This window comes from Podarcis filfolensis (genome assembly GCF_964270895.1).
Source record: "Podarcis filfolensis genome assembly, chromosome: 13".
Classification (NCBI taxonomy): domain Eukaryota; kingdom Metazoa; phylum Chordata; class Lepidosauria; order Squamata; family Lacertidae; genus Podarcis; species Podarcis filfolensis.
The window spans coordinates 20,564,616-20,589,776 of NC_139615.1; the positions used below are offsets into that span (position 1 = coordinate 20,564,616).

The 25,161-nt window shown below is 45.9% G+C and overlaps 1 protein-coding gene and 1 pseudogene across 2 annotated transcripts; one reads left to right on the plus strand and one right to left on the minus strand.

Annotated features, from left to right (window-relative positions):
* Positions 1 to 1,778: 1,778 nt before the first annotated feature.
* Positions 1,779 to 3,746, plus strand: LOC310747359 (small nuclear ribonucleoprotein F-like; annotated as a pseudogene). Its single transcript has 2 exons — positions 1,779 to 1,919; positions 3,693 to 3,746. The product of its transcript is annotated as a small nuclear ribonucleoprotein F-like (transcript).
* A 92-nt stretch (positions 3,747 to 3,838) lies between these two features.
* On the minus strand, positions 3,839 to 13,587 carry LOC310746601 (claudin-4-like). The gene is made up of 2 exons (XM_083580531.1): positions 13,481 to 13,587; positions 3,839 to 5,187 (listed from the first exon to the last, which is right to left on the minus strand). The coding sequence occupies exon 2, from the start codon at positions 5,162 to 5,164 to the stop codon at positions 4,520 to 4,522; it is 645 nt and encodes a 214-aa protein (XP_083436657.1). The 5' UTR covers positions 5,165 to 5,187; positions 13,481 to 13,587; the 3' UTR covers positions 3,839 to 4,519.
* Between the last annotated feature and the right edge of the window lie 11,574 nt (positions 13,588 to 25,161).

Genomic DNA, 25,161 nt, shown 5'->3' on the forward strand with positions numbered 1-25,161 from the left:
CCACACATTGACAGCACTCTTATGCCACTTTAGCAACCAGGGCTTCCACCAACAAACCCCGGGAACTGTAGTTTGTTAAGGGTGCTGCGATTTGTTAGGAGACCCGTCACAGAGCTACCATCCCAACACCCTTAAACTACAGTTCCCAGGATGGTTTGAGGGAAGCCATGATGATTGTCAAGGTGGTATAAGAGTGCTTTAATTCTACGGCGTTGGTGTGATTCACTGCCTAATGATAGAGCCAGCACTGTCTTCCTCTGTCCCCAATCCTGAAGTCCAGAATTCACCGTTATTGCCCAGACGTAACACTTCAGCTCCTCTTCTCCATTTTATGTAGGTCTCCTTCACTCCTAAAATACTTCAATTGGGTCTGCCTTGTGTGTAGAATACTCTCTCAAACACAGCTCTTAAGTTCTGTCTCCTCTTCCCTTCAAACCCCATTCCTCCCCACCTCCATTTTGCCTCTGGCTTATCCCCTTAATAGGCTTATTCCCAATTGTAACCAAGCTTCAAAGGACATGCAACACCCACAGCCAGACCCACTGCCTCTTTCCTTCCTCCTCCTACCTCAGAGGTGGGCAACCTCATTTCAGCTCCACAGTGATCCATGCCAGTAGTTGGAGGAACCAGAAGCAAGCGTACAGGAGGCTCAATGCCCCAAAATGCAGTGTTTGTACATCTACCTGCTAGCTCCCCATCTTCCAGTCAGGCGTTCGAGAGGCATGACCACAGGTCAAGAGCACATTCCAGCCAGGCAAAAGCACTTGAAGACCACCTGTAAAGGGGTACAGCCTGGAGGCCTGCATTTGACATTCAGGCCTGAAGTTCCTTACCTCCTACTCCACTGTTTTCCTCAGTTCTCCATTTTAGATTATAACCTCCTCAGGGATTCTTACTTGCCTGTGTTAACCCCATGTGCACCATACACTCCAGCAGCACCGAAGAAAACAATAAGCACCCTCCACCCACAAAACATTTATCTTAGTAATTGGCACATCACCCACAGAGACAATGGAGTGTCCACCCCAAAGACTGAAAAAGTGCAACTAACTTGATGGGTGAATAACATAGGTTAGAAAAAACTAAAAATAGAATGAACTGAATGGCAGTGTAGCAATCTTCAAAGGCCAATTTGGGGTTACCTTTATGACTCTCTTTAAAGCTCAGGTGATGAGTGCCAGACAGCTAGGGAGCCATAGGGAAGTTTAGGTACGGTAAGTTGTTAATGTTTAATGCTGTATCATGATTTTAATATTTGGTTGGGAGCCGCCCAGAGTGGCTGGGGAAACCCAGCAAGATGGGCGGGGTATAAATAATAAATTATTATTATTAAGAACAAAACCAAAACCCTTAAGAAATTAAACCTTAAGGGAACAACCCATCCAAATAGTCCAATGAGGACGGAGGACTCAGAGGGTGTGTAATGCTGACTGGCTCTTATGAGGCGGAATGACAAGAATACTTTGGAAAGGAAATGGAATGGAGTATCGTGGGAGAGAGCATGGCTGGCACCTTCAAAAGCAGTACATCCTGGCATACTTTCTTGCAGGTTTGGTGTGTGTGTGTGCGCATGCGTGCGTGCATGCACACACAAATATATAGAAATTGTTGTACATCACCCCAATCTGAGCAGTGTGAGATAAGAGACTAGCAGACTAGCAGAAGCAGAAGTGTTCGTCACTTCCATGCTTTTTCTGTTTAGAGATTTGGCGGGCACATGTGCTGCCCGCGAATAATTTTTTTGTTGCCACAGCCACCCTTAGGTTGGTCTGGTTGCTATGAGTCTGCTTCTCAATCCAAAGCTCTTCCTAAACAGGCTGACTGAAGCCAGTGATGGTGAAGCTGAAATGGGGGGTGGAATACAAGGCTACCTCGTCTCCATCGATGGCTACATGAACATGCAGCTTGCAAATACAGTGGTACCTCAGGTTACATACGCTTCAGGTTACACACTCCACTAACCCAGAAATAGTGCTTCAGGTGAAGAACTTTGTTTCAGGATAAGAACAGAAATTGGGCTCCGGCAGCAGGAGGCCCCATTAGCTAAAGTGGTGCTTCAGGTTAAGAACAGTTTCAGGTTAAGAACGGACCTCTGGAACGAATTAAGTACTTAACCCGAGGTACCACTGTACAGAAGAATATATTGATGGTGCATTATCTGGACACCTTGGTGAAATTCCGATAAGGTACAACAATGGGTGTGGAAGAAGGAGAAGAAATGAGAGAATAACTATTCTGGGGGGAAAGTTGTTAACTGTGCTAAGAAATTTAGTTGTCCGGTTTTGTTTGCTTGCTTTTTAAAGGTTTTGTCAAGTAACATTTTTTATGGCAAAAAATAAACATTGTCATTGAAGAAAAGTTACCATTATGGAAGAAAAATAAACAAACTATTTCTGACAAAAAAAAAGAAAGCAGTGAGAGATTCCAGAGGTTTACCTAGACATATATTCAACCTGAGCCTGCAATGGAGGGGCTCACAGCATTAACACCCCAATAAGGAATTGCTTTTCCCATAGCCACAGCCTTGGATCCCAGCAGAAATCAGGCATGGCTCTGTCTCTCAGCTGCTCAGCCCGCTTCTCACACACCTCAACTCTGGCTTTTGTTTTTCTAAGTGACAGACAGATGAGGGAGGGGCCCCCACACATTTGCCCTCTGGGGCAACTTCTTTTGTTACCTTAAGGACCCATACTTACAGGGCCATTACCAGAAAATTTGTCTGCCTATTATAGCAATTGGATACTTGTTGGATCCAGGAATTAGAAGGAATTCAGGCATTCTCCTTTGGGGATCACTCCTAGCAGAGCAAGATTGTCTTCCATGAACATGGTCTTAACAGTGAGTCTGTCAGTGATTGTGTGGAGGCCAATTCTGGATGCACTAGGCCTCCCACAGTGGGGACATACATTTCTCTCTTTTTTCCTGAGTTTGAGCATCTTCAAAGTCTGACACCTTTGGTAAAGGCTGTTCCCCAAGGCCAGTGTTTCCTAGTTGTCAAGTGTTTATACTACATTTTAAAAGATTTGCCTTAGGAGTGTCTTTAAATCTCTTTTGTTAAAAATGGAAAGTATAATGCTGGTGGTTAAGTTTGGAATAGAGTAGTTGCTTTGGAAGATGATAATCAGGCATCTGAACATGACCAGTCCAACAAATCATTGCTTTGACACTAGTGATCTTTTCTTCTTCTAGTGCACTGGCATTAGTTCACCTGTCTTCCCAAGTGATGTGTAAACTTTCTCGGACACATTGTTGATGTTTCACAAGCAGCCTACCTGTCGCCTCCCAAACTTGCAATATCAATGCTAAATCTTCCCTTGCTCCCCCAACCATCTAACTCCCCCCCCATTTTAATTTGCTCCCAGTTTCTAGTTAGCACTTTCAAGCCCACCAGGAACTTCCAATCTTTCCAAGACCTCATGCAAAAAAATACCTCCCTCAGCCTTCTCTCTCTTTGCACTTCCTCTCTGCTTTGTTTCTGTGCTGGGAACTCTTGCTTGGTCAGTTGTCTGAATACCTTTGGGATATGTTGGTGCAGAGACTGAATTCTTCCAAGGGGGGAGTCTTGCCCCTTGGCTATGGATTCCTATGGCTTTGATGCATACTCTGGTATCTAGAGACCAAGTATGTTCACCCTTCCTTGGGGGCAATGCGAAGGTCACTTATCTTCCTTCTCTCCCTACCCCACCTCTTAGATTGTTCCACAAGTCCGAATATGTACTGCTAACTCTCCCAGGAAGGTTCACTAGATAAGGCACACCTGGCTCCAAGAACTTGTATTTAATGACCTGGAACTCACTCTCCCTCTCTCTCACACACCAGTAATAACCAATAACAACTGTTATATATAAAAGCCTGTATTTTTATTCAGGTCATACTAATAAAAAACAGAAATAAAATGGCATTCAATATGAAATGCATGCATGGTGATTTGCAGTGAGTTAGCAAAAAGGAAAAAAAGAGACCACATCACTTTTGTTTACAAACAACATTGTACAACGCATCACAGCTTTATAAACTCATTTCTGGAGTACCTGTTTCCACCACCCACTTCTGTCCCCAAATGGAGACCATATTGAACGGTGACCTCCAGGACAATATTAGTAGTTTTAGTCCCCTGATGAGTATCCAGGAAACCTAAGAACAAAACCCACATTGATCATTAAGAACTACTTGGAAATGACCTTTCTTTTTTCCCCAAGGTCCAGCATCTCTTCTACATACATCGAGGAGAACCAGTTAAGAGTAGAAAATGTTCTCTAGAAGCAGAGCTCTGACTTCCGTAGGGCAAGTCTGTACAATAATGTAGTGGTAACATTCGCGGGTGGGGGAAAATACTGATGGGACAAGCACATTGGAAAGTCATGGGACTATCAGATGTTCTGTTCTTTGGATGGATGGATGGGTATTCTCTGTGCAGAGCCCCAGTAGGGATGCATCTCTGCTCCTCCAAAGGGGACCCAAGCAGTAGTGAGCTTCAGGTCGGCAATGATGACAGCTTTGTTTTCCTGAGGTGGCGTTCCTAGACGTAGTTCTTGCTGGGGTAATCACTGTGGGGCTGAGAGGCAGCGGCTGTGTACCGGGCGCTGTAGTTGTTGCTCTCCTTCTTGGGGCAATTGCAGCAGAGCAGAGCTCCTCCGAGGATCAACAAGGCAGAAGATGCCCAGCCGATGTAAAGGGCAGCTCCCAGCTCCCTCTTCTGGGCATCGATCACCATCGGGTTGTAGAACTCGCGGACGATGGTGTTGGCTGACCAGCACACGGGGATGAGGCAAAGGATCCCTGCCACTATGAAGACTGCGCCAGAGACAATCATTATGCGGGCCTTGGTGTCCTCGTCTTCAACGCAGTTGGTGCACTTGGCCCCCACGATGGCAACCATCAGAGCCAGAGCCGCCAGGAGCACAGAGATGACCATCAGGGCACGGGCTGTCTGCACATCCTGAGAAAGGGCCAGCATGGAGTCGTAGACTTTGCACTGCATCTGCCCGGTGCTCTGCACCACGCAGTTCATCCACAGCCCTTCCCAAGTGATCTGCGCCACGACAATGTTGTTGCCAATGAAAGCAGAGACTTTCCACATGGGCAGGGCACAGGTTATGATGGTCCCGATCCAGCCCACCACTGTCAGGGCCATGCCCATGATCTGGAATCCAGCAGAGGCCATGACTCAAGGTGAAGACGACAAGCCTGTAGAGAATACAAGCAAGGACACTTTTAATGCATATCCCCAGAAAGTCATTGTTACCCTTTGTGTTCTGGGGGAAGAGACCTTGCCCTTAGTGTTTTAACGCACGTTACATTTGAGGTCATCCATGCAGGTGGTCATTGGTGCAATTCAACTTTCTCCAGTTTAACTTATGGTATTTTATACGTACACATTACATTCTAAATAAGTCTTAGGTCACCCATCTCCAACTTGGAAGTCTCCAGGTGTTGTTGCCATCCCTCTCTGACCATTGGCCATGCTGGCTGGGGCTGATGGGAGTTGTAGGCCACAACATCTGGAGAGCACCAGTTCGGGGAAGGCAGGTTTAGGCCAATTCAACTCTTGGTGGCTAAATGGAAGTCCTTTTGTTCAGAGGCAGCAAAGCTACAAAGCTGGAAATATTTGTTGCCTTATTGAGCCTCACTTGCTACCTTCCTGCAAGGATCTACACTCTAGAGAGCAGCGTTCCCCAGCCTTGGGTCTCCGTATGTTGTTGGACTACAGTTCCCATCATCCCTGACCACTGGCCCTGCTGGCTTGGAACAGTGGGAGCTGTAATCCAACCACATCTTGGGACACAAGGTTGAGAAAAGCTGCTCTGGAGGAACCCTCATTCTGATCCAGCAAAGTTCATGTGTGGTACACCCACAACCCTGACGCTTGCAGAAATATCCTACCGGAGCCACCTTCAAAGGAGACCCAACTGTAACACAATTTGACAAAAGTTAACATTTGTCTTGAATAATTTGTGACATTGCTCTGCAGCAGGCCATTTCGCAGGCTGCATAGCCCATATAGCGTTGAAGGGCTCCCCTTGTCAAGCCAGTTTTCCCTTGTCACTGAGGGGCGGTGAACATGGATTAGCTGCATGCAGTTATACAACCTGTTTTTTCCAGAAAACCAGGCGTCGTTACTTGTTCTGTTGCCCGCCCATTATTGGGGTTAAATTTTAAGGCGGCTGCGGCGGCAGTGTGGGGAGAGATCCCTTCAGGCTAAGTCTAGGTTGGAATGAGGTTTCTTTCACCAAGCTTCAATTCATGCCCCACCCCCCACAATATGGTGGGGAAGGTTAAACAAGAGAAGCGCTCTAAACTCAGTGTGTTATCACTAGTTTGCATAGGCAGAAGCAGCTCACCAAGCACCAGAAAGTCACACACACCTGGTAGCATTTTCTGTGTCAGCTTTGAAAAAAGTTACAGGATTCTTTAGCCTTGGTACAGGACAACCCAACTCCTACCATATGCACTCTGGAGAGAGACTAAGAAGATTATTGCAGGATCAGGCCAGTGGGCCCATCTAGTCCAGCATACTGTTCTTACAGTGGCCAATCAGATGCCCATGAGAAGCCCAAAAGCAGGACATGAGTGCAAGACAACTCTCCCCTGCCCTGCAGTTGCTAGCAACTGGTATTCAGAAGTCATGTAGAGCTTGGTGCCTGAGCCCTTGTGGAAGATTCCTGGTTCAATACCTGGCACCTTCAGGTAAAAGGGGAGGTGATGGGAAAGACTCTACTGAAGAGGGCCAGCCCAAGGCATTTCACTGCCTAAGGCAGAGAAGATTACACACTTTCCCCCAATCCCCATACAGGTGCCAACTGAGCTGGCAGTTGAACCTTAATTAAACGCTGGTGATGGGATAATGTCCTCCACTACACCCAAGGCAGCGAGGTCATTTAGGGGACAAGGACACACCCATGTTCTGTCCTCCTGCTGAGGGGAATGGCCAGTCGGCCTTAGGAGGAACAGTACCCCCAAACAGGTGTTACCTGAGGCAGTTGCCTCACATGGAGTAAAGGTTGGGCTGCCCAAGATTCCAAAAGCTAATGGCAGCCAGGAGTGGACAATACTGGGCTTCGACAACATTTGAAGTCAATTCACATACCATGAAAAACCATGGTTTGGCATTAAAATAAGCAAGCCATGTGCTCCAGTTCAAAAGATTGCCCCTTCTTTTTTAAAACAAAACAAAACAAAACACAAGGCCCGCAGTTTGCAACTGCACCTGAACTGGCAGATGCTGGTTTGTGCTTCCTCCCAGCCAGGAGTGAAAGCCAAAATTTAAAGTTGGTTTGCAGTCCTGGCTTAGAGATCCAGACCAAACCAGAGCTGGCCAGTTCAGGAGTTAGCTGACAACTAATATGTCTTGCACTAAAGAAGGTAAGTGCCCTTTCCTGTTGGCTTTATTTTTCCTGGATTCTAGAACAGCTCTCTCTCTCTCTCTCTCCATTTTCTATGTAGTTTCAGAATGACTGGAAAGGGCAACATTTTGTTTACTGAAAAATAAGCTGATGTTTTTATTTCAGATTAATCCAGAACACTTTTACCTCTGGCACCACCCAGGATTGGCTTCAACAGTGGGTGCCTCTGGCAGCAACATGAAACGCCCAACAGAATGTGGACTTTGGTGGGGTGGGTGAGAAGGGAAGCAGCTCTGAATTCAAATCTGTCCAGACATGAAGCTCATTGAACACTGTTTGGTTAAGCTGTGTGTGTGTGTGTGTGTGCGCGCGTGTGTGTGCGCGAGTGACTTGCTTATCTCCCAAGACTCTTGCGAAGATGCAAGTGGAGTGACTCATGTGTGCCATACAGAGTTCTTCGATTCCATTGCTGTATTTGTAAAAATAGCCAGCCAGCCCCCACCACCCCCATAAGAACATAGAGCTGCAATCCTGCAGTTTTCAAGCCACACCCTGCCTAAAAAACAGAAATTAACCAAGCTGGCACTGCATAATGGTCAGGTTGGGCCCCAAGATAGGCCCAAGTTCAAATCCCCACCTTGCCACTGAGGTCGCTGGGTCAATCACTGTCTCTCTGCCTAACCTACCTCACAGGGTTATAAAGGTAAAGGTAAAGGTACCCCTGCCCGTTCGGCCCAGTCTTGTCAGACTCTAGGGTTGTGCGCTCATCTCACTCTAAAGGCCGGGAGCCAGCGCTGTCCGCAGACACTTCCAGGTCACGTGGCCAGCGTGACAAGCTGCATCTGGCGAGCCAGCGCAGCACACGGAACGCCGCTTACCTTCCCGCTAGTAAGTGGTCCCTATTTATCTACTTGCACCCGAACTGCTTTCTTTCAAACTACTTGCTTTCGAACTGCTAGGTTGGCAGGCGCTGGGACCGAACGATGGGAGCGCACCCCGCCGCGGGGATTCGAACCGCCGACCATGCGATTGGCAAGTCCTAGGCGCTGAGGTTTTACCCACAGCGCCACCCGCGTCCCTCACAGGGTTATAGTTAAGATAAAAAAGGAGGGTGGGGGGGAGGCATGTAAATCACTGTGATATTCTTGGAAAAGGAGAATATATACAAGTAACGTCTACCGATACAGTGGTACCTCGGGGTAAGTAATTCGTTCCGGAGGTCTGTTCTTAACCCGAAACTGTTCTTAACCTGAAGCACCACTTTAGCTAATGGGGCCTCCCGCTGCAGCACGATTTCTGTTCTCATCCTGAAGCAAAGTTCTTAACCTGAGGTACTATTTCTGAGTTAGTGGAGTCTGTAACCTGAAGCGTTTGTAACCTGAAGCGTATGTAACCCGAGGTACCACTGTATTTCCTCTGCTTTTTTAGCAATATTAGCTGACCTAAATTTTTGCAAGCAAGAACTGTTGGCTGTTCATAAACCCCACCTAAAATTCTACAGATGCACTTTGCCCCTCCTCCCCAAAGTAGTGGGATTGTAACTAGTTGTAGGGGGACTTTGGGTGTACAAATTTTCAGGGGTGCCCTGTGCGATGCCAAAATTTGGTGCACCCCGTCTTCCACCTTTGTCACAGCGCTCCCTGTGGCGCCCAGTGTAGGTGAACTGGGACTCAGCTATACAGCTGCAAATAAAACAATTTTAAGTATGTTTTAAGTACAATATACAATGTGACACTAGATGGTAATGGAAAATTCAGTGTTTTTAAAAAAGCTTTTTTTTTTATTTAAAAAAAAAGCATTTTCAAAATGGTTTTTATATGTGCGTATATTCCACCTAGGTCATGCGCCCCTAAATCAGCCTCTGATTGTAGCAGCTGAAGTCTCCACAATTCATGGCTTTGAAAATCAGGACAACCTGCTAAAGGAGTTGGCAGGGAGGGGTTCATTGGGTGGCTTATGCTGTGGTAGAGGTGTGGCAGCTGACCTTAGGATCCTGTCTTCTCAGAAGAAAACACCTGTGTTTTAAGCAATGTTCCCACCTGACTCAGAGGCCGGAGATAGCCTAGGTAGGCGATACTCCTATTTGACTCAGAAACAAGGCCTAGCTCCTGACTCATCTGGTCAGGCAAAACCATTCAGGATTAGCCTTCAGACTCTAAACAAAGCCGGATGATATAGATAGTTCTCTTTTTCTCCTCCTCATACTGAGCAGGGCAGAAGAAAAACAACACTCCCTCCCTCCAACTCATCAGGCACCTAGAATAGCAGCAGTTGCACAACTGGTTGTTCTCTCAAGATCCTCTTTGAGCAGGTAGAGAGGGACACCTGCCCTAGGAGCGACCTCAAGAATTGCATCATCTTCTGCCCTCAGGACTCAACAAGGTAGTTTGTTGCCACTGGCACTCCGTAACATTAACTGAAGGGAAAGAACAGTATAATTTGGCGACCTATTTCACAACTATTAGGCAACAGATACATGCCATTCTCCTCAGCGCTGTGGCTCACTTGTTTGCAGTGTCTGTATGGGGCGGGGGAGGAGGAATGTCCTCATTGTTTTAGTCAAAGCTGGGTATTTGGCTTTCAGCCCACCTCTGCCCCAAGGCTCCAGGCAAGTCAGGCGACATGGACATGGACATGTACAGCAAGAAAGCACTACAAACATCCACTGGGCTCTCTCTGGGAGGAAACAGTGGTTTGGATGGGACATCACCTCCTTCCCACCCCCATTAAAACAACCGGCACATGCCTGGACACAAACTATACATTACGCAAGGGGTCCATTATCAGAACTCGCCCAACATTTTGCTTTATATTGACATGTCAAAGGGGAGGCTCCAAATTCAGTAACAGCAGTAAAAGTTAAGCCCTACACAGTCTTGGTTGGAGTAGGTTTACTCTGTGCAGAATTGAATCTTTAAAACTATTTACGAATCACCTTTTCTAGCAGGTGCTCAGTATCACTACTATTACTTAAAAGGCCGAGCTAAGTGACTGAAAAAGTCAGCTTGGAGCTTCAGTTGGAGAGCCATGCTCAGGAAAAAACTTGATGTTGCAAACTTGATAGATGATCCAGGGCAATGCTCAGCGCTAAGGCAAGAGTAATGGCAATTTGTGTATCTTGCAATGCAACAAGATTAATAGCAGTTCAAGGGGGGCAGTGAAAGAAATGCAGAATGGGATTTTAGGCTGGCAAAATTGTGCATGAGAAAAGGTTAAAGAAAGACCTCCCGCCAACTGCAACTGCTCCATTAACAAAACAGGCAATCTGATCACAGAATTCCTGCATGGCTTATAGCCTGCCTTTTGAGGTGTACACTTTTGATCTGCTAAGCCTAGGCAAGCGTGCAAAGGATCTTTAAACACTGGGATGTTAAACTTAAACAACAACCCTAGGTTTGCACTATGTTCCATTTCAGCTGCATACAGCAATTGATTGTTAGTTTATTACCATGGAGCCCAGTATTTTTTTAGCCAGCATAAATAAAAATGGAGCTGGGGTTATGAGACTAAGTAAAGCACAGAACAGACTTCACCTGGAAACTGCGTACTTGGCCCCCCAAAGCCCTTAATGCTGATTACAACAAAGGAGATGCTGGATGTGTCAGGTTAATGATAGAGAAACATAGGCAAGTAGCAACAAGTCTCTCCTCCCAAGTCCAAGCCTGGTTTTCAACGTCCACCAACCATGCTGTCAGAGGCCACCTGGCTTGGAGCCCAAAACCATTCAAGGGCATCCAAGTTGGGGGAAGGCTAGTCCAAGGAAGGATTTAGGAAGAACCTACGCAGGGTTGTGTCCTGAGCTAAACTGATCACACCAGCACCGCCATTTTTTTTCTCAAAGAGGAAGAGAAAACAAAGAGATAAGGAAAGAAATATACAGGAAGGAGTTCTAAATGGATCCTTTGTTGTACATAGTGTCTAACAACTTCCTCAACCTCAGCCCTCCAGATGTTTTGAGACTACAATTCCCATCATCCCTGACCACTGGTCCTGCTAGCTAGGGATCATGGGAGTTGTAGGTCAAAAAAAATCAGGAGGGCGAGGTTGAAGAAGCCTGATCTAAAACATTAAGCCTTCTGATATGAGAAGAGGCAGAATACTACCTGTGCAATAGGCTCTAGGCCCTGATTTTGTAATTAAGTCCTGGTAAAGACCACTTTTTTAACAAATAAAATGAGTAACAAGTTTTTTTTCAACCACCCACGGTCTCAGTCAATATGTGTTTCTATTTAAAGCCTCAGGGGCGGTTTACATCACATGAAGATCACACCCTTTTAAACCATGTTAATCCAGGGCCAATTCCAACCATGTTTTACAGTATAGTTTTCAGCTAGTTTAAAGGACCAACTTTACCTTCCTTCACAGGTGTAATAAACGCAACCAAAACACAGTGCCATCTTGGTTTTCAGGTGGCTCTAAAACCAACCCTACTTCTCCCTTTTCTACTCCCAAAACTAAGTAACACAAGTCTAGTCTGATTTGGAATTAAACATTTTAGACACAGGTCTTAAGTAATGTCTAGTTCTCATTATCCCAGTGTTTGGGAATACCTGTATTAGGACCAACCAAATGTCACAAAAATGTGGCAAGCTTTTGAGTTATTTAGGCAAGAGGGTGGGGGTGCTTGATGAAGAGCTATGGAGAACTCAAAAGCATGCCACGTTTTGTGAGTTGTTGGGCAATGCATTTATTAGAATCAACCAAAAAATGTATTACCTGTGGACTCTGCCCTCCCCCTATGGATCAACCAATACACTAACAAGAACTTTGAAAAACCAGTATGTTACAGACGTGCGAAATCCACCTGTTACAAGGCTCCTTTCTAAACACCACCCCATGGTTACAGGGTCCTCCCCCCCCCCATTTCCAGAAGACAAGGCAAAGCTCCGACTTATTCTGTAGCCCCAAAACTCTCGAGAGAAGGCAAGTCTTAGGAGCTGCAGAAATCGACCTCTTATGCCTGCTAGGTGGGTGGGGTATACGGGCGCAGGTAGGGCGGGAGAATCGTCAGCCCTTATGGAAGGTTTTCCAGCCTCTGGGACAAAGAGACACGAGGTCACTGGGTGCCTGCGCTCCAGGGAACAAATGTTCCCCACCTCCGCCACACGTATGCCTCGGGCGGGGCCGGGGCGTGAGCGGGGGGGGGGGAGAAGAAGGTGGGGCCGTCCTCCTCGCTTTGTCCATGCCCTTCAACCGAAACTGTCCCCCCTCCTCTTTCTTCTCAAGGGGGTTTCAGTGGGAGTCCAGCTCGCCACCGAAACATCAGGGCGCCACCCATTCCCTTGCTGGGACAATGGAGGCCAGGGGGGAGGATGCCTTTGATATGGGCGAGGGGGGGAGGGGGGAGCGCGGACCCACAACTCCAGCCCTTTCCCACCATGAAGTTCCCAGCAAAGTTAAGAAAGCCATTTCTGTTTGCCGCTCAAGTTTGCTCTCCACCTAAGTTCCCCTGGGAGCACCTCACCCACGGATCTCCACAAACATAAGCTATCCATGCCCGCTCGTTTCAACGGGTCTACTCTCGCGTAGGGCTCTGGGCTCACATTGCCTCTCTAACCCTTTATTTAGCGGGCAATTTTTTTCACTCTTCCAAGGGCTTCTATAGAAGGCAGACTTATCGCTCCGGAGACCAAAAAGAGCAAGAGAACTCATCTCACGACAAGTCCCTAAATTAGCGCTCGGGCGTTTATTTAAGACGCCCGTAAACGAAAGCGCTTTCCGCACATGCTTAAGAGTCCGCGGGTCTTCATTGATCAAGCGCGAGTTTCACCACTCGCATTAATCTTACCCCCAATCCAAAGAGAGCAAATCTAAATCTGTTCCAAGCTTTACCAAATACCGCAGGAGATCGAGCGTCCTTTGGGAAGGAGCGCAGAATAGAATAAATTTAATAAATAAAGGACTTATTTAATACTGTCTAATACACCGCGTCGATCCTTTGGGAAGGGACCCAGGCGTCCTGGCATCACTCCTCAAGGCATCCCGCGGGACCCACATAACGCAACAGATTTTTAAAAACTTTCCCTCGCACACAATACCAAGCCTTTAAAATAAAGTAAAACTAGTTACCCCATTTCCACCCTGCAGATCACCAATCTCACTAGCCGCCCCCCTTCAGCTAAAATCTCTTCGCTTACCTGTTGACGGGACCCAAGGAGCGAAAAGGCTTCAAATCCTCAGGAGGCAAGGTAGAGGCAACTTTCCTGGAGGGGCCGGCTATATACCCCTCTCATCCTCCTCCTCAGCCCTCCCCCCAGACCACACCCCTCTCATCCCTGATGACGTCAGTGGCAGGTGAAACTGGCGGCCTGGGATAGAAAACCGTCGGGAGGAAAAGCCCCCAAAAGAGGAAGGGGGGGCAAGGAGAAAGAGCGACCGAGACGGGCTTGCCCCACCCAGGGCGAAACTGGCGCGGGCGAGCGAGCGCACCTGGGCGGAGGAAGGGGCGCGCTGGCGAAGAGGATCTGGTCGAAAAGTTCCCAGGTGCTCGCCCTCGAACCGCTCCTTAACCCAGCCCGGCCGGACTTTTACTTCGGCCATCATCATCATCATCATTATTATTATTATTATTATTATTATGCCAGTAATATCCACGGAACTCGGTGGGGGCCTTCCTTGCGAGCAAGCGTGACCCGGATCGGGCTGCAAGAACTCGGGAGGAAGCAAAATAATTCCCCTCGGTGGCACGAATACAGTGCAGCCCCGTGGATTAACCACGAGGCCAATAAAGGGGCCATATAGAGTTTAACCTTAGGCGCTTCAGATTTTTAGGCTTTTCGGTTTCCTGGGTCAGCCACGGAGCTCGCCCGGTCACCTTGGGCCAGTCACCCCCTATTAGCCTTCTCTTCCTCCCGGATTTTGTTTCTTTTGAGGGGGAAATCCCGGTACATAGAAAACCGTGTCGCGAGGCAAGACATCATTCCTGTCTTTGCCACAGCCAAAACCAGGGAAAGGGTGGGATGGGCATTGTTTGGAGGAGCATTGTGGATTATTTGTGTTTTGACGATTTTCTCCTCAGAATCGGAAGGGTCATCCAGTCCAACCCGCTGCAATGCAGGAATCTCTTGCGCAAGGTGGGTTTTGAACCCACGACCCTAAGATTCGGCCTCATGATCCACTAACTGAGCTACCCCTAATGATTTGATCTGAATACATTTGTTAATTTTAGATCATTTGTTTGATGCCTATATGTGCGTTCCCATCTGTATGTAGACTCTCTTAAAAAAGCAGCCCCAACCCCAGCCTGGCAGACACAGGATGTGTCCCTACTGCTTCTGCCAGTTGTGGTGGCAGGTGAACTCCTACTCAGAGATACGCCAGAATGGAGTAGGTGTAGCAACCAGGCCCCATGCCATCAAAGGTCAGCAGTGGGGCTGGCTCAAGCCCTCCCTATTATTATTGGTTCCTTTATAGACTGCTGAATTTGCCAAGCTGGGTTTTTGAGGGCTACCACCAAAGGATGTCTTGGCGGTGGTGATTCTGCCCACCTACACTTCCTGCATTGCAGGGGGTGGGCTAGACGACAATTCTAGGGGGAGTGCCACGTCCGAGGAGTGGTGGTGGCACCACTTTGCGGGGCAAGAGGCCAGTGCGGGCTGTTTTGGGTCTGAGCAGACTGCATGGGTAGGCAAACTAAGGCCTGGGGGCCTGATCCGTCCCAATCACCTTCTAAATCCAGGCCGTGGACAGTCCGGGAATCAGCGTGTTTTTACATGAGTAGAATGTGTCCTTTTATTTAAAATGCATCTCTTGGTTATTTCTGGGGCATAGAAATTCATTCATTTCTCCCCCAAAAATATAGTCCGTCCCCTCACAAGGTCTGAGGGACAGTGGACCGGTCCCCCTGCTGAAAAAGTTTGCTGAACCCTGCCCTACTGCATCCAATCTCTTCCCCCTCCACCAGCACCGCAGATTGGGGTTTTGGATTGGAGCCTCTCAGTCTGTAGTTTAAAGGTGTTAGGGTTGATGGGAGACCCCTGTTTTCCTCCCAGAGCTACAGAGTGGTTGAACAGTCATTCGCTCGTCATAAGGAATTCTGGGAATTGTAGCTCTGAGAGGGGAACAGGAGTCTCTTCACAAAGTCTGAGCACTCTTAACAAACTACACTGCCCGGAAGGGTACTGGGGAGTGGTGGTGGCCATGACTGTTAAAAGTAGCACCACAGTGCTCTGAATCTGTGGTGGGAATGTGGTCATTGTCTTGCGTGTCCATTTGCAAATTCAGTGGATTGCTAATGCGATGAGGAAGGAACAAGTTCATTCCAAAGGTGCTTGTCATAATTCTTTTTTTAAAGTGGCCCTGCCCAAGATCAATTCTTAAGGATGTCTCATGTGTTTTTTTTTTTAACAGCTGTTTAAATAAAGTCTTCCTTCAAGCCACACCTACTTTCCCAAAAGCCCGGACTTCTTGCTCTGTAATGAGAAAGGAGTGTATGCTAAGGATTCTTGCCTTTATACCAGATGGTTGAGAACTGGGCCCTGGTAAACATTTCCTGTGTGGACCTTAGAGATGCTCTTACCCTCCCTTGGACAAGAGTGTCATCAGGCGATGATTAAGAACATGAGCTGTGAGCCTGGAAGGCCCTGATTCAACCAAGAATACTCAATGGGCAAAAACCAATCTGAAATATAGTACCGGTCTACCTTACAGGGCTGTTGTGTGGGGCAAACATTTGATAAGGTTGCATCCCATCACTTGGGAAAAGTACGTGTGTGTGTGTGTGTGAAATCATTTTTATTGGTTTTACAGATACAAAGATACAAATAAACACTACTAGTTTTTATTTGTATCTTTGTATCTGTAAAGAGATTATCTTTGTATAATTGTATCTGTACAGTGGTACCTCAGGTTAAGTACTTAATTCATTCCAGAGGTCCGTTCTTAACCTGAAACTGTTCTTAACCTGAAGCACCACTTTACCTAATGGGGCCTCCTGCTGCTGCCGCGCCGCAGGAGCACAATTTCTGTTCTCATCCTGAAGCAGAGTTCTTAACCCGAATCACTATTTCTGGGTTAGCGGAGTCCGTAACCTGAAGCATATGTAACCTGAAGCATATGTAACCTGAGGTACCACTGTAAAGAGATTATCTGAATCTCGGGACTTTCCCCATCCCCTCCATGGGGTCTCATTTTAAATCTCTACAACTGCATATTCATCCATACTCCAATTTTTTTTACCAAACCATATTGTCCATAGTAATTTATACACCACAAGTGGACTCCAAGGCAACTTATGAATTTTCCCCATTCTTTTATAAAGTTGTTACCCTCTTGGTTTCTGAGTTTTCCAGTCAGTTTTGCCATCTCAGCATAGGCCACCAGCTTGGTTTGCCATTCTTCTCTGGTAGGAACTTTTATCTTCTTTCTTTTATCACCTCTGGGTGGCTGTTGTTCCATACATAAAAAGTATTTTCTGCTCCTCTGGTAAGGAAAAGTACTTTATAAACGTTATTCCAGTTGACTGCAAATTGGATTGCAACCCTAAGCACGTATACTCAGCAGTAAGTCCCACTGTGTCTAATGAGACTTGCTTTCTAGTAAATGTCTTTAGGAACTGCAGCCTTAAATCCCACATTGTCTACTCGCAGGAGTACAGCTGGCAATGAAGGATTTATGCAGAGACCACAGGAGTTCCACACACTTGAGTTTTGATTTAGGACAGCGCGGAAGGTGAGTAGAATGATCGGGAGGGAAGTAGCTCTCCTGGGTACTCGGGAACTCGTGGCAGGATTGGTTGCCTTGCTCCAGACACCTTTTTGGCATAAGCAATAAAGTGCTTAAAGAGCAACACATTTGTTGTAGCAGAATCTTTCGTGGACCACAGCCCATTTCATCAGATGCATGAAGCGCGGTCTTCATTTCAGATGCATGCATAGTGCAAAGGGTAGTGGGAGGGATGTGGGTACAGGCAGTATAAAATACACACACATACGCAGGGATAACATAAGAAGAGTCTTCTAAGTATCTTTCTTCCACCACGGGAGTAACAACAGTCAGCCTCTTTTCGATGAGATTAGGGGTTAAAGGTTTCTGGGACCAGAACATTATTCACCACCTCTGCGGGGGAGGAAGATAAATTTGGCAGCTTATTAGATCAGAAACATTCTACCAGTTTCCTGGGAGGAGTGGGCTGGGATTTGGCTGTTTGAAGAACAAGGAAGGGGGGGGCTGTATGAGCCCCCTGGAGAGTGCAAACTATCCACCTGCCTGGGCATGACAATGAGTCATTGAAATGGACAAAGCTGAGAGATCCGGCCCTTTCAGATCTCCTGAGGTTGTTTGGGAGGGGGAGGGGAGCGAGGAGAAAGGGCAGAGCAAGGTGGGGAAAGTTAGGAGGGGGATGGGAGGGAAAGTCACTTTTTAAACTGGGAAGAGCTCCTGCTCCTTTAACAGCAACTGCCTGCGAGACAGAAAATCAACTGGTAGAGCTTTCCCCAGTCCCTGCCGATGCAGTTCAAGGAAAACTCACCCCGTTGATCTTCTGCCTTGCATTCAGTTTGTTAGGTCACTGAACCTAGGGAAGCATGCACACCTAGTTTGAGATCAAGGGATTTCCCCATCCTAGATAATCTGCTCATGGCTACTGTAGCTACATTTTCATGATCCTCCTTTGCTGCCCCCTGTGGACTCTCCCTGAACCTTATGGCAGCCTTCAGCAACCGATGTTTCGGGTTGCAACTCCTATCAGCCCCAGCCAGCATGTTATTAATTTCTGAAAAGTTGGACTTGCAACTTGGTCTTGGTCAGGATTCCTTGTCAGTTTGGAACAGAAGCTTTGCTCTCATACCTGGACGTTCACAGTTCCTTGTCAGGCTGCTCCTTCTTCTTCTTCTTCTTCTTCTTCTTCTTCTTCTTCTTCTTCTTTGCAAAGTTCTACACTTGGAGGTGTAATAAACGAAAACCTGCCCTTATTCCCTTATGGGGTGCACAAGAGCCCTTGTAGAGTCCTTTGCAGGTTCTCCATCAGTCGGAGAAAAATAACAAGAGGCCAATATTGAGAAGCAAAGCAGCTAGTAAGCCTGATCTTTATTGAACTGTTGTAACAGGGTGCCCCCTTCACACGCAGGAGAAGGAGGACCCAGAACCCAGGTGTGTCTGCCCTTATATAGACATTTTAAATTGCCCGCCCTAGAGTTCAAGACCACCCCCAGAAACATCATACATACATCACGGAAGGGGCGTAGCTCAAGACCACCCCCCAAACACATCATAACTCAATCAAAAGAAATCTGAGTGTGTTTATCTCCCGTGTCGTTTATCTCCTGTCTGGCAGGTTACCTGTTAATGCTTACTTGATTGGATTGCCTGGGGAGCCTGGCCAGTCTTTTGTAATGATAAATACTTAGTTCCTGGGCCAGGTCACAGGCTCACACCCTATTCATATCTTAAATGTGCCCTTAAGGCAGGATTTGTGAGGAAAGAGACAATGGGGAGGTTTCCCACTTTGACCTTGCAGAGAAATATTTGAGGTCAATTAATTCAGGACTTTTTTTTCTGTGGGGTTTCAGACATGTGGTTTATATATTTATGTACGTGTTTGCTTGGTACATTTATGAACGTTTATTACATATCTAAGACCTTAAAATTCTTATAACAGAGGCACTTACCTAGGTGTGTAGAAGTAACCCTAATTTTGGGTGGCTGTTTTGAAATGGATAGACACTGAATAATCTGGGTTCAGTATTAGAGGGATTGGTGATAACAGCAACTTTCTCTGGGGATTCTGGCACTTCCCATTATAATAATATCTGATATTATATTGGGCATTTGTTTCAGAAGCACACACACAAGCGTGTGTTATCACACATACACACGGTGTCATTGCAGTAACACTTCAGACAGTACCACATTGCTTTTTTTCTCCCTGATTCCCCAGCTCACATATGCACCTTTAAGTCCTGGAGCACTTATTTCCAGGTAGTTTCATAAACGGCTATTCTGAGTTTTAATGTGAAGGCAAACACCTTCTAGACATTTATGTTTGTCTGGTTAAATATATATTCATTGATGGTTGTTGTTTTTTGCAAGGAAATTCTACAAGATGTTTTTATAAGCTTTGGTCTTATGGAGGGTTTTTATTGCTCATTTTATTGTTTTCGTATCCTTTTGTGTAAACATCACTTCCAAAGCCCAGGCTGATGTGTAAATAAACAAAGAAGTGTGGGCTGAGGTGAACTCAGGCGTCCGCAGAAATTAATGCAATATTGGCATGTGATGTTCAATATGGTTTTTGTTCTGAGCTGAGTTCCTCTTTCTAGGATTCCCCATAGTTTACATCAACAGGTTCCCATCGCTGTGTCTGAGAAGAACTGTAAATGACATCAGAGGGTGGGGGGAGGGAAAGAGAGAGACAGACAAACAGACAGTTTGTGTGTGTGGTGAATCACATTTGTTAATAAACTCCTGGGTTACAAAATTAACTGGAAACAGAAAACTACAATACCAGGCAAAGGGATGGACACTACAACCATTGTCCCTAATAGCTCTTTTTTAAAAAAAAGCCTGCATGGAGGAGGAGGCTGCCTCAGGCAGCTGATTTTGAGGTTCACGAAAGAGCAGTCACTAAATATATTATTATTGTATATTTATTTCCCAGGAGAGGTATTTGTGGAATTTTCTAAGGTGCCAAAATGGCATAGCCTGGGGTGTTAATAGTATACACCTTGAATTGAGGAAGGGGGCACCATTTGCTATGGAGGAAAATGGGCCTTGTATATAGGGAAGCCCCAGGTTCCAATACCTGATATTTCTACTCAGAGAGGTACACTTAGTTAATTTTATACTGTGGACTTAATGGTCTTAGCGAAGGCTCTTTAGGTAGTAGTGCAGTTTTACTTCAGTTACTTCAAGTGTGTCTGACAGGGGCCTCCCTCCTTTGATGGTAATGGCCCATTTCACATGCCACAGTAAACTGTAGTTAATGGTTTACCCTAAACACAAAGGTGGCTCCTGGTTCACTCCTTCCCTACTGCAAGCAAGGACAACGATCCAAGATTACTGGCTTTGAGTTACATCCGAATTGGGAATAGTGGTTTGTTTTGCTCAGACAAACCATGATAGATAAGCCAAGAGCAATCCTATACGCCACATTGGGGCTTGTTTGGAATGAATGAAACCACAATCCCCAGTTCAGAAACAGAGCTAAGCCAGTGACTGATTGCTCCTGCCTGAGCTAGGTGTAAATCGAAAGAAGAATGTGTTCACAGTTAGCCATTGACTACAGTTTACCTTATGTATGAATGTAGTCTTATTAATAATAATAAAATTTTTTTATTTATACCCCGCCCTCCCCAGCCAAGGCCGGGCTCAGAGCGGCTTACAAGCAATAATAAAAACAAGATGAATGATTGCAACTTAAAAACAAAAATAAAATACAACATTAACACTCAGCCAAACCATGCCTGCACATAAATGAGCAAGCATGAACGAGCAAGAAAAACCTTGGCTACAGCTCACGGATTGTTTGGAGTGAGACAAACCATGAGCCCATGCACATAGAGTGGTACCTTGGTTCTCAAATACCTTGGTGCTCAAACAACTTGGAACCCAAACACTGCAAACCCAGTAGTAAGTGTTCTGGTTTGTGAACATTTTTCAGAAGCTGCACATGCTCCATTTTGAGTGTTACGCTTCCACTTTGAGTGCCACACTACCGTTTTGAGTGTTACGCTGAGGTCAGTCTGTTTTTCCTATTTATTTTGCATTTTTGTTTTTGTGGCTCTTTTTGTTTTGTGTTTGTGACTGTGTGGAACCCAGTTCAGCTACTGATTGATTGATTGTGTGACTGCAGTACATTGTTTGTTGCTTTCATTTTATGGATCAGTGGTCTCGTTAGACAGTAAAATTCATGTTAAATTGCTGTTTTAGGGGTTGTTTTTAAAAGTCTGAAACGGATTAATCCATTTTTCATTACTTTCTATGGGAAAGCATGCCTTGGTTTTGGAACGCTTTGGTTTCGGAACGGATTTCCTGAATGGATTAAGTTTGAGAACCAAGGTATCACTGTCATGGTAAACCAAAACCATAGCTTAGCTCCAGGTATAGTATAGGAGCAACAGGAGCAGGGGAGGAGCGAAGTGGCAGTGTTTTTTGCTCTGTCCCTGTTCACGCTAAATCGTGCTTTGGCTTAGCGTTGCGTGTGGGCCACACCATTGTGTAAATATTTCACTTCAAAATGTGCTCAACCAGATTTCAAGTAGCAGAGCAGGGGAAAGCGTGGAGTCCCTTCAACCAGGGCAGATATGATCGAATTAAATGGAAAATTTCATATGTTTGCTGCCTCTGTTTGTATCTGATACAGTGGTACCTCGGGTTAAGTACTTAATTCGTTCTAGAGGTCCGTACCTAACCTGAAACTGTTCTTAACCTGAAGCACCACTTTAGCTAATGGGGCTTCCTGCTGCCGCCGCGCCGCTAGAGCACGATTTCTGTTCTCATCCTGAAGCAAAGTTCTTAACCTGAAGCAATATTTGTGGGTTAGCGGAGTCTGTAACCTGAAGCATATGTAAACTGAAGTGTATGTAACCTGAGGTACCACTGTATATGAAACACACCATGGTTTGTTGATTTGGGCTCTCACACTCTCCTCCACATAGGACAGTTAAAGCTTCTGCAGTTCTTTGTGACATTCCAACTCAGCAAATTGTATTTAGCAAGCCAGGGTATCAAACCAAGATTGGATATTAAATCTGGAGTATCAAATTCAGGATCCTGGCGTGTGCAAACCATGCTTTGTGCTAGCCTGTGCTCACGATGACGAACCACTGTTTGATATGACATCTGAACAGGGCCGGTTTTTAAAACTGCTGTTATGGTTAGCCAAAAATCTACTATCATATTAAACAGCTGACACGTTTTCACTTTGTGTGTGGATGTTTCCCAAATCTGGTCAAAATCCTGACATCAGCACCTGGCATACTATGGCAAATGCCATGCTCTACGAACCCTGGAGAGCCCATGGCTACTGATGCCAACTTCCTTTTAAAATAACATACAATGAAGTGTTTCCTTTAAAAAACATTTTAGGGATCAGAACTCTGAAGCAAAGCATTGGCTGAGGTGACTGCAGCTGCTGCTGCTATCTCCCCCCCCCCCGAATGCCTGAGTTCCATGCTCAGAGGCATTCTGGGAAAATTAAGCTGATAGTAGATGCTATGACTACATTGCTTGGCAGTTCTCTTCAGAGTGTTGGCTATCTGCTGCTGCCTGCCCCTCCTGGGATATAGCTCAGTGGCAAAGCATCCACCTTGCATGCTAGTGGTCTTGAGGCATCTGATCAAGGCCTGTATTTTAAAAATGAGCTTAAAGATGTTTTTATGCCAGGCAGAAGACCAGCTGGCTTTGGCAGATGTTTATCCTCCTGGACAAGGGCCCCCTGATTTATAGCAGGAGCCAAAATTATCAAAGTTGTAAAATAAAATTACAGGCTAGGAGCAAAAGGTCTTACTGACCATACATATTACAGAATACAATCAAGCTGCAAAAACACAATTAAGAGTTGGTAAATAGTAGGATTGATTGTTTAACAGAAAATAATACTAGGTGCCTCCCATTAAGACTTGAGCCATATTTTCATAAGGTTAAAGGGCAAGAGCTAATGGGAAAAGCAGCCGGCCAGGAAAGGGGGGTGTAAACTGAAGAAGTTTTATTTTGAAAAGGCCTTTGCTTCTAAAAATCTATATATGTTATGTATAAGATTTGTTGGCTTAAATGTAATTATGCAAAGGATTTAGAAAGTAAGAAATGTTAGATTCTTGTGTTAGATTCTTATTTCATTGATGGTGTGTGAGAATGTGAACCCAAGATCTCTGATCTCTGTTTAAGATAAAAATTTAAAACCATTAACCATCTGTTTTGGAGGGCAAAAGGGCAAGAAGGGCAAGAGGTGATCTGGTAATTAAGGTGCCTTGTTGAGGCAAATGTAAGATATATGGCTACTTGTTTGCCATTTATAGATAGAAGGAAATATAGCTCTTTGTCTCCCATAAAAGGTAATAGGAAATGGGTGTATCTTTTATGATTGGTTCTAGCAAACAGCCAATAGGAATTTCAACCAGGCTGATTGGACAGAGGCAGCCAAAGGAGGAGCAAGGGGGCTGGGCTGAGAAAATATAAGTGCTGGCCATCAGGGCTGGAGTGGGCAGAGCTTTGGTAACCATATACCACTGTGTCTCTCATTTATTTGTCTGACAAATAAATTATTATTTTAATTTCTCTATTGCTGCGTTGAATATTTCATTCCACTAAGCGTTAACCACAAGCAGGGTGCTACAGTCTCTGGCTCATTCCCCACCTTCTCCAGGTAGGGCTGGGAATATCTCCCCTCCTCTAATCCTGGAGAGCTGCTACCAGTCACTGAGTTAGATGGACCAATGGTCTGATTTGGTATAAGGCAACTTTCTATATTCCCAGATCCACTTCTCTCTCCTCCATCTTCCCCTTTTGCATAATATCTCTAAAGGCTCCAAACCATTATTATTTTAAACCGTAAACTGGTGCTTTGGTAGAAAGCCAAGGCCAGTTATGGAAAAAGAAAGCACAGTAGCCTCCTGAGAGCTGTTCCCTGTGTGAAAGGAATTGATGCCTGGCTTAGATTGGGCAGGAAATCTACTTTTATTGCCTCTGCCACTTGTCTGCACTGGACTTTCAGTTCTGACAACAGGCCAGAACAGAAACTAGTTGGGTCTGTTCCTGGGCCTTTAGTGCAAGAGGGAGGCACCCACAGGTTAGGAAGAATCCTGAAGCTTGTAAACATACAAAAAACAAAAACCCAAACCACTTTTTTTTGGGGGGGGGGAGTTACTTACTGCAGTGGGGAAGGAATACCGTAATGGTCCAATCAGGATTGAACATGCTTGGTGACCACAGAATGTTGACTGACTGCTGGAGGAAAATATCAGAGAACCAGTGGGGCGGTGACCGCGGTCCTGAGCAGGAGCACTCTAACACTGCAACGCTTTGTTGTAGCTCCCACTTACTCCCTCCGTGTCTGATGCTCAGGTCTGAGTGGTGATGTTTATCAGGCCAAACTGGTACCATCCATGCACAAGTGGGAGGTAGCAGCATGTTCAGAGAAATCCCAAGGTTTGCAAAACTAAAACAAACTCTTTTTTGGGGGGGAGGCAGGAGAAATCCTGTTTGTGTGCCCACCCTGCCACTGAAGCAGCCAAATGAAGACCTGGTGTGCTCAGTGGTCATGCAATGCTGACAGTTGGAGTAAAAAATAAAAAAATAAAAAAAGGAATAGAATGGAGCAGTGTATCGTGGAGGGAGGCATGACTGAGGACTGAAACAGCAGACCAACAAATGGATCTAATAGTCGTACCTTGGTTTTCAAATGCCTTGGGAGTCGAACGTTTTGGCTCCCGATCGAAAACCAGAAGTGGTTGTTCTGGTTTTCGAACGTTCTTTGGAACCCGAATGGAAGACACGCTTTGGTTCCCGAATGTTTTGGAAGTCGAATGGACTTCCAGAACAGATTCCGTTTGACTTCCAAGGTATGTCTGTATAGTTTTTCTGTTTGACTACTAGACCTTTGGAGAGCTGCTGCTGGGCTAGATGGATAAAAGAAAGCAATCAAGAATGGCATCCCCAAAAATCTAAAGGATATTTGTTCACCTGCTAATTCAGGGGTGGGTAGTCTGTGACAACTGCAGATGATGGCGGACTTCAGGCCCCCCTCCATTGGTCATGCTAACTGGGGCTGATGGCAATTGGAGTCCAACAGTCTGGAGAGTCACAGCTTCTCCAACCTTTTGCTAATTGCTATAGACCAAGAGTGAGGAGCCTGTGTGCCCCCCCCCCCAATATCTTTGGACTT

What these genes read in the sequence shown, in the direction of transcription:
- LOC310746601 (XM_083580531.1), bottom strand. Translation starts at nt 5,164, where the DNA reads ATGGCCTCTGCTGGATTCCAGATCATGGGCATGGCCCTGACAGTGGTG.